At 40.7% G+C, this 10,229-nt stretch overlaps 1 protein-coding gene across 1 annotated transcript in view; it reads right to left on the reverse strand.

The window, feature by feature from the left end:
* Nucleotides 1–10,229, reverse strand: part of CCDC168 (coiled-coil domain containing 168) — a 32,249-nt gene extending 22,020 nt beyond the window's left edge. The window contains exon 1 of the mRNA XM_043572550.1: nucleotides 10,217–10,229. Coding sequence (XP_043428485.1) covers nucleotides 10,217–10,229 — 13 coding nt within the window. The remainder of the gene's footprint in view (nucleotides 1–10,216) is intronic.

Consider the following 10,229-nt stretch of genomic DNA (forward strand, 5'->3'; position numbering starts at 1 on the left):
GAGAGAGAGAGAGAGAGAGAACAAGTGAGGGAGGGGCAGAGAGAGAGAGAGAGAGAGAGAGAGAGGCAGAGAATCACAAGTGGGCTTTCCACTGTCAACACAGAGCCCAACTCGGGGCTCGATCCCATGAACTGTGAGATCATGACCTGAGCTGAAACAAAGAGTTGGAAGCTGGACGAACTGAGCCACCCAGGTGCCCCTCAAAGTCAACTTTTGACAGCAAAGAGTCAAAGTTGCAAGTTAAAATTACAGTAAAACTTTGGTTTGCGAGCATAATTTGTTCTGGAAACATGCTTGTAATCCAAAGCACTTGTATATCAAAGCAAATTTTCCCCTAAGAAATAATGGAAACTCAAGTGATTCATTCTTCAACCCAAAAATATTCATATAAAATGATTACAATACTGTAATAGAATAGAAAATAATAAAGGAAATACAAAATATGAAAAAAAATAAATTAACCTGCACTTACCTTTGAAAACCCTCGTGGCTGGTATGAGGGAGACAAGAGAAGGGTTATTGTGTAGAACAACTTTCACTATCACTGACAGTCTCACTGCTATCTATTGGCTCAATGGACTCTTTTTCTGCATGGGGGCCATTTTATATACTCGCATGGATGTTGACTACAGTACAGTATTAATAAATTCTTGTCATACACTGTATTTAATGTAACTGGAAATAAGACAGCAGAGGAAAGGGTCTGTATCTGCAGGCAGCCTGACCTAGAATGAAGCAAAGTATTCCTAAGCTTACTGTTGTGTGGAAAAACAAAGGACTATCCATAGGTACTTTGAAGTGACAAAAAATACACTAGTGCCAGTTGTGGACACCTTCCAAAGTTCTGAAAAATCACTGCTTTCTGCCAAACACTGTAGCCTGAGACCAAGCATCCGAGCATGGGAGATGATCACCCACAATCTCGCAGAGAAAAAGAGAGAGAGAGAGAGAGAGGGAGAAGAACCATTGTGATCATGTGACATTCGGTGTCATGTACTACCCACATTGCAAAACATCACTCATTTATCAAGTTAAAAAGTATCAAATGTTTGCTTATCTTGTAGAACACTTGCAGACCAAGTTACTCACAATCCAAGGTTTTATTGCATATCCTTTTACAAGAAATATCAGTTTGTTTCTGTTCTCTGCATGCAAATTTGACAAGAATAAAAATATTCTTTTTTTTAAGTTTATTTATTTATGTTGAGAGAGAGTAACAGACAGAAAGCATGTGTGCATGACAGCAGGGGAAGGGCAGAGAGTGAGGGACAGAGAGAATCCCAAGCAGGCTCCATGCTGTCAGTGAGGTGCCTGATGTGGGGCTCGATCTCTCGAACTGTGAGATCATGACCTGAGCTGAAATCAAGAGTTGGATTTAACCAACTGAGCCACCCAGGCACCCAAAGGTTAAAAATATTCTTATGGATGGGCGCCTGGGTGGCTCAGTCAGTTAAGCATCTGACTTTGGCTCAGGTCATGATCTCACAGTTTGTGAGTTCAAGCCCCACGTCGGGCTCTGTGCTGACAGCTCAGAGCCTGGAGTCTGCTTTGGATTCTGTGTCTCCGTCCCCCTCTGCCCCCTCCCCCACTCTCTCTCTCTCTCTCTCTCACTCTCTCTCTCTCTCTCTCTAAAAAATAAATACATATTAAAAAATTTTTTTTAAATATTCTTGTGGAAATTTATTAGATACAACAGAAGAATGTCCAATACCATAAACTAACTGTAGCTTTCTATATATAAACCCAGATTATTTTAACAGCTGTTTATTTCTGATTGAGAGAAAAGCCTACATGTTAGGTCAGTGCTTCTCAGCACAATTTTGGATTGGAATAATGATCATGGAAGTGGACTCTCTAACATCTATTCTACATCAAATGATTAGACTAAGTCTAACATAGTAATCTTGTTTCCACTTCCAAGTGATTAGGTTAGGTGCGGACATGAACTGATCCTAGAATAAGACAAAGGATTTGTAAGGACTTATGGAGAAAGCTGCCTTGTTCCTAAGAAAGACACAGAGAAAAATGGCCTTTTACTTCCTCTGGACATTGCTGCTCTGATTTTGAAACTCTGATAGCCACCTTTCCCCCCCCCCCCCCGCCCCAAGATAAAACTAACACTGAGAAAGGCAAAGGGAGAGATACAGGACCTTAATGAACTTGTTGGTCTACTGTATCAATCCATTCTGCAGCCTATTCTGCCTCAGGATTCCCATTATATAATATCATAAATTCTCTTAGTATGACAGTGTGCATCATGGTTTTCTGTTCCCTGGGAATGAAAATATCCTAACAGATACAGGAAGGATACATAAGCATTCTGGGGAATCAAGTGACTCCAATAAGTTACACCAGTGTCGAGACATAATTAGGATAAAATTTCATCAGGACAAGAATGTGATTATTCACTTAAGGTTGAACAAATAGTGAGAATATAAGAAATACAGAAAATTGATGTCTGCATGTTTCAGGAAAAAGAGGAAAGCTTAAATGCAAGACATGTATTTCAGCAAAAATACTGTGTTTTTAAACATAATAAGACAATGGTAGATAATTCTCATATGTTGAGCCAACCATGCATTCCTAGAAACAATCTCACTTGGTCACAGTGTATAATCCCTTTAATATGCCGCTGGATTTGGGTCGCTAGTATGTTTTTGAGGATTTTGCTTCTATATTTATAAGGGATATGGGTCTGATACCTATCTTGCACACCAGCTGTACGTACTGTCCATTTGATGACCTCCCAGGCCATCGTATTCTGGTTTCCTATTAACTCCCTGGTGTCTCCTTCTCAGTGTCCTTTGATGGCTCCTCCTCTTCTTCCCGATCACCTTGAAGTGTCTCAGGGCTCAGTCCTTGTTCCTTTTCTCTTCACACAGTCCCTCTGAAATCTCATCCTCTCTTGTAACTTTTAATATTGCCCACATGCCAACAACCACCAGACTTAGTATCTCTACCAAACATCTCTTCCCAAACACTTATCCACTATCTCCATTGGATATCAACTCAGTATCTCTAATTCAACAAATGCAAAACAAAATTCCTGATCTCCCCATCAAAACCTGCTCCCCTCAGTTTTCTTCATCTGGGTTTTTGACCACTGCATCTTTCTACATGCTCAGGCCAAAACTGTCAGGACTCATTTTTGTCCCCTCTCTCTCTCACACCCGCACCCTGTTGACTCTACTTTTCTAAGCACATCCTGAAACCAACCACTTTGCACCACGTCCCACTGCTGCCACCCTGGTATCAGTCACCTTTATCTCTCACTTGGATTATTTTCTTTTTTTTTTTTTTTAACGTTTTTATTTATTTTTGGGACAGAGAGAGACAGAGCATGAACGGGGGAGGGGCAGAGAGAGGGAGACACAGAATCGGAAACAGGCTCCAGGCTCTGAGCCATCAGCCCAGAGCCTGACGCGGGGCTCGAACTCACGGACCGCGAGATCGTGTCCTGGCTGAAGTCGGACGCTTAACCGACTGCGCCACCCAGGCGCCCCACACTTGGATTATTTTCAATAGCCCGCCCATCTGCTTAGACCCTTGACTAAATATAGTCTACTCTCAACTGGCAGAATAATCCTTTAAAAATAAAAGATAGACAGAGGTGCCTGGGTGGCTCAGCCAGTTGGGCGTCCGACGCTCAGTTTCGGCTCAAGAGATGACCTCATTGTATCCTGAGTTTGAGCCCCACATTGGGCTCTGTGCTGGTGGTGCAGATCCTGGTTGGGATTCTCTCTCTCACTCTCTCTCTCTCTCTCTGCCCCTCCCCTATTCATGCTGTCTCTGTCTCCCTCAAGATAAATGAATAAACTTAAAAAAAAATTTTTTTTTTTTAACATAGAAGACAGAACAGGGGCGTCTGGGTGGCTAAGTCAGTCAAGCATCCGATTTATGATTTCTGCTCAGGTCCTGATCTCACGGTTCCTTAGTTGAAGACCTGCATGTGGAGCCTACTTGGGATTCTCTCTCTCTCCTTCTCTCTCTCTCTCTCTCTCTCTCTCTCTGCCCCTCCTGTGTGTGCCCACTCTCTCTCTCAAAAATAAGTAAACTTTAAAAAATAAAATAAAATAAACTCTAAAAAATAAAATGTAAGGCAAGAATCATTGCTTTTGTATTCAGTAATAGATCTCAGGGGCCAACAGCAATGCCTGGCACATAGTTGGAACTCGGTAAACATTTGCTAAGTGACCACTCACAGCCTGTAGGTTTCTGATTATTAACCCTCATCCACAACAAGCTGACCCAGACATACAATTGAACCCTTTCTTTTAGTTTAGTAAGTGGGGGTGGGGGAAGGAAATCCACATACACAAACCACCCATAAATGTTGCTCAGAATTGAAGGCAGAAATGGAGGGAAGTTCGTTACAGCAACACAAATAGCACCCACTTAAACATTAGACATGTCTCTCCACTTTTGAAATGCCCTTTGGCCTCTCCCCAGAAATCTCAATTGGCCTTCAAAATTTTAAAAAGAAATCCCCACACTCCTAGGAAAAGACTAACAGGTCTATAGCCATGATAACAAGTAAATATCCATAGTTGTAAATCCATTAAGTCATTCAATGGACTGTAGTCCTAGGACAGTCCTCTAGTCATAGTAACAAATAAATACGAAATCTGTTTTTAAATCCTTTTATCAATGATAACTCCCTTTAGGAGATACACTTCTAAAATAACCTGTCGGTGACAGCTCCTAGCTTTGAAAGCCATATAATGGTGGCAAACTCTCCCAGGAACACACTTCTGAGGCTGTGGTCAATCTCGAAGCAAACCATCCCCCAAAACCTGATCAATGTAAGATAAGCGAGACTACGCTGGGCCAGCAGGGCTCTCCCTGATCTCAGATACTGAGTGCTGGTCTCATCCTTCAATGTCCATTATGCCATTCAGTCCTGAGCCTCACCTCTTTCCCCCTGCTCCTCCTTCCTCTATGCTCACCCCTCCACCCTTCTCTTCTCTCCCATCTCATAAGCAAGACAGAATTCACTCAGTCTCTGATGCGATGCACTTTGACCAGTGTTATGCATGGGCTTCTACCAATATTCAAGCAGTTTCCCTTCAGAATAATTAAAGATGCTCTCCTAAACATAGCTCTGTCCCCCCAAAATAATTCTGGTACCAGGGCAAAGTATTTTTGCTTTGTTACATATATCATTCTAACTAAGAGGCAATTCTTCTAACTGCTATTTGAAAAGTAAGGAAATGGAGTATCAGTGAGTTTAAACCAAGATCATAGTATCATTAAGAGGAGGAACTATGATCTAAACCCAGACTTTTTAAAATTCAAAATGTGTGTTTTTTCACTACAATATGCTGCCCACCACCATAGGAGCCATATCTTTTCCCTGTAATAATCATAATTGATTGCACAAGCCCTGCTGTTTCTTATTTCCTTCCATCTACTCGTGTCCTGGAATACCCTCCTTACCCTCCTAAATGGCTGTATTTTTTTAATTAATTTATTTATTCCAAAGGAGAGAGAGAGATGCAGAGAGAGAGAGAGAGAGAGAGAGAGAGAGAGAGAGAGAATCCCAAGCAGGCTCCATGCTGTCAGCACAGAGCCCAACACATGGCTTGATCCCATGAACTGTGAGATCATAACCTGAGCAGAAATCACCCAGGCACACCCTGCTGTCCTTTTTTGATTGATTTTTATTTATTCTTTAAAATTCAGCTCCAGGGGTGCCTCGATGGCTGAGTTGGCTAAAGTACCAGCTTCAGCTCAGGTCATCATCTTGTGGTTTGTGACTTCAAGCCCCGCATCAGGCTCTGCACTAACAATGCAGAGCCTGCTTGGGATTCTCTCTCCCTCTCTCTGCCCCTGCCTCTCTCTCTCTCTCTCTCTCTCTCTCTCTCTCTCTCAACATAAATAAATAAACTTTACAAAAATAAATAAATAAAATTCAGCTCCAGCATAACCTTCTTCATGAAGCCATCCCCAACACACCTGCTGGCTTAAGTATCTCCTCAATATTCTCTTAATGTATCTATCATCATGCTACCATACTGCAATGCAATTATCCTTTATGTATATGTCTCCTCCACAAGAAAGTAAGCTTCTTGGGGTGCATGGGTGGCTCAGTCAGTTAAGCATCCGACTTAGGCTTAGGTCATGATCTTGAGGTTCATGAGTTTGAGCCCCATGTTGGTCTCTGTGCTGACAGCTCAGAGCCTGGAGCCTGCTTCAGATTCTCTGCCTCCCTCTCTCTGCCTTTCCCCCACTCATGCTCTGTCTCTCTCCCTCAAAAATAAACATTAAAAAACATTAAAAGGAAAAAAGTGAGCTTGTGGAGAACAGACACTGTCTCATTGTTTGTAACCCAGTATCAAACACAATGTTCATTGTAGACGATATATCTAATAATTGTCGAATTGGTTTTGATAAGAGCAATTCAAATATTAATAGCAGTTAAGACTAGTGCTGTCATATTTAATCCCTAGCATCCTTTGGGATGCTTTGGGATTGTATAAACAGAGTGTCACTTTTGCAGAACCCAGCTTAGGGTTTCTTGGCTTGCGGTAGGTGCTAAATGATATTTTTTTCAATTGAATGATCAGAACTGGTGTTACTGCTTCTTTGTGTGTAGGGGGGGAAAGAGATTGGATAGGGAAGCAAGTTACTAAACCTCTGTAAACGTTCTTTTTCCTCATTTGTATAAGCAGTAATAATACACCTCCTTGGAAGGTTAATTTTAATAGCATATGAAAAGTCATTAACACAGCTTGGAACAGAGCAACCATTAAAATCAATGTTAGACTGAATTATGACTTTGAAGAGCTGTGGTCTTTTTTACATATGGGAAAACGCTTTTCTGTAATTCAGATGTAAATGCAATTTTGAATAGAACAAACCCAACCTGTTTCATTTAATTTCACAATGTATCACTTACCTTTCTTCCGAAGGTGAAGATGAACGAATTGACCAGTTATCTAGAGATAAGTGGGAAGTAAAAAAAAAAAGTCAGGACACCAATAGAAGCAACTCCGGTTGAACAAGTTTTATATTAAAATAGGAAATGATATAATATTTACCAAATTTCATGCTTTTCAGGCAACAGTCTTCCTTCTATTTCAAGGGAGACAATAAGATAAATGTTAAAGGAGTAACCCAAATGTCAAAGTTAAATTTATAATTTATTCTCATGTGTGATTTTGAAGAACAGGGGAGAAAGAAATCAACCATTTGTTCTTACCTCCTGGGCCCCTGAACTACCTTTTTCTGGAAGTACAGGTTTCTTATGAAAGGATGTATAAATCTTTATGAGTATTATCTCAAAAATAATTCCTAGGAAAATTATAAAAAAGATTGCCATCCAGTCATTTTGAGTCCAGGACTCTACAAGTTCCCACAATGGCAAAAATGTATTATCTTCCAGTCTATTCCGCACCGCTCTTTTAAAGAAAAAAAATTCCATTGACATTTTTATGTAAAATGTGAAATAGGTTGAGGTCTCATTCTGAAGTCTTCGATTTTGGATGCTCCAAAACACAAAAAGGTGGTATGCCCATCTCATAACCCCATGCAATGCTCTGCCAGAAGAAAATGTCCAGTGCTGCTCAGTGTCTTGATCAAGTACAGCAGCAGTGATGGGTCTGGGCCTACGCACAGCACGTGTCATAGTGGGTATTCAACTGAGCTCATATCAACTTACCTTAGCAATAATGAAAGCTCACTAGTGAGACATGTTTGGTGCTTTAGTAGTTTTTTAAATTTAAAAATTGTAAATAATCCTTTATTAATTTCACAAAAAGAAAATATAATTCTATAAACAATCCCTTCGTACAGTTGATTACTACCCTGTAATTCAAAAAATGCAGAACAAACTTGAATTAGACATAGCCATTTTCTAGTACCACCAGGAATACTGCATTTTGTGCTTGTGGTTAGGAAAATATGAATGTACTGTTGACAGAGTTAGTAAAAAACAGAACAAAAAACTAAAGGAAATGCTGCAGTTTGAGTTTCAGACAGATACCAAATCATTTTTTAGTATGTCTCACTGTCACTGGGTGAGATATTATTGTCTGTCTCTTATGGGCCTGCCTGATTTTGTTTTCTTAAGATAGAACATCTCATTTTATACTTCTTTTTGCCAGAGGGGCCTGTTAGCAATGTTCCTCAACAATCTACTGTTACATGCTGAAAACCAAAGGTACATTCTGGAATTGTCTGGTGGTGAATTCCCTTTTTGCCCTATCTCTAGTGATTCCAAAGAACGGCTCCTTGTGAGGCTTCCTGATGTCAGAATTCGCATGTATTTAAGAGCCAGGTTTAAGTACTGCTCACTTTCTCTCAAAGTCTAGAAGGCATACTCAATTTCTCTTGCCTGACAGCAGGCATTCTCTAACTCATTTAATGTGAACTACTGTAAACAGTACTCAATGTCTTAACACTTTATAGTTCCTGAGACCTTGCAGAGCTTTATGGCACTGAATCCCTGATTAGTATGCCTCAGACTAGCTCTGTAAGAACTGACAAGGAACCGCTCATGCTGATGGGGAATGTGCAAGAGGTAAAGAATATCCTCCTTTAGAGCTCTGTCATGTTTGTTCCTATGGGCTTGCCTACTAGGGGCGCCTGGGTGGTTCAGTCAGTTAAGCGTCCGACTCTTGGTTTCAGCTCAGGTCATGATCTCAGGGTTCATGAATTCGAGCCCCGTGTCGGGCTCTGCACTGATGGCACAGAACCTGCTTGGGATTCTCTCTCTCCCTCTCTCTCTGCCCCTTCCCCTACTCACACACTTGCTCTCAAAAATAAACTTAAAAAAAAAAGTCACCTAATTCTGAGTGTAGACACTGATGTCCTTTACACCAGAAACCTCTTCCTGTGTTAATCTCAAGTAAACTGCATAAAAAGTAAAGTACTAAACTGGATTTATTTCTTAAAATTATGAAAACAATAAAAAAATAAAATAATGAACACCAGAGAAATTCCATCACTAATAGAAATATAGACACAAGAGAACACTCCAAAAAATTCTGTTTAAGTTTTAAAATATCTATTATATGTACCAAGGTCACATTCTTCACACTATTTGGACATTGTGAAACTAAGCTTTTCCTTTTTTAAAAAAAATTTTTTTTACATTATCCATTTTCGAGAGAGAGAGAGACAGAGCATGAGCAGGGGAGGGGCAGAGAGAGGGAGGGAGACACAGAATCTGAAGCAGGCTCCAAGCTCCAAGCTGCCAGCACAGAGCCTGACGCGGGGCTTGAACCGACAAACCGTGAGATCATGACCTGAGCCGAAGTCGGACACTTAATCGACTGAGCCACCCAGGTGCCCCTAGGCTTTTCCTTTTTTATGTATCAGGAAAAAGTCCCAATAATAGGTGTATAAAACAGCAATATAAAACCAGGGATTGCTCATAGTGGTTAGAAATTCTCCCTTTATAAATATCTTAGTTCAATTACAAATATTCAATAATGAATATGTAAGGCACTGAACAACTAAAAAGGGCTCTATGGATACAAAGATCAGTGAAAATCATTCCCTGACATAGGGTATTTGTGATGTGCAAATATGCCAATAATTTACTGAAAAGGCAGCATGTGAACAGAGAGGAAGATACTACATGAGTTCCAAGGAGGGCTACTTGGTTGGAGTAATTCAAAAAAAAGCTGTGAAGGGGGAAAGAGAATATAAGCATGTTAAAGGATGAGGAGGATTTGATAACAGGTGAGGACCAACAAGAAAGTTTCAGGAAGACGAGGCAGAAAGCCTTGTTCCAAAACTTTGTGTTGTCCAGGTTAACCGGAGCACTCTGCAGGGCTGTGCAGTGTTGTCCAGGTTCATAGTATGGGGGAAATCGGGCTACAATGTTGATAGGGCCTATTGTGAAGAGCTTTGAACCAAGGACTTCAACCTTAGTAGTCACTTTTGGAGATCCATCAACATAGTTTTTGACTTGAGGGTGTCAATTGGTTTGTTGAAGCAAGGAGACCACAAAATAGGAAAATCAGTTAGGTGACTGCTGTTACACAGATGAGAACTGGTGAAGGCCTGGATTAAGAGTAATGGCAGCATAAACAAGAGAGATGACAGAATCAGACACTGAAACTCATGATCTGGCAACGTATTTATAAGGAACAAATGGATTTGGAAGGGGGTAGAAAAGCTAATGGTGAGGGAGAAAGGATTTCAAGATAACCCCCAGGTTCTCCACCTGGAAACCACGGACATTGTGGATCAGATCCTGCTTTGTTACGGCTGGCTGCCAT

The sequence above is a fragment of the Prionailurus bengalensis genome, chromosome A1, assembly GCF_016509475.1.
Source record: "Prionailurus bengalensis isolate Pbe53 chromosome A1, Fcat_Pben_1.1_paternal_pri, whole genome shotgun sequence".
NCBI lineage: Eukaryota > Metazoa > Chordata > Mammalia > Carnivora > Felidae > Prionailurus > Prionailurus bengalensis.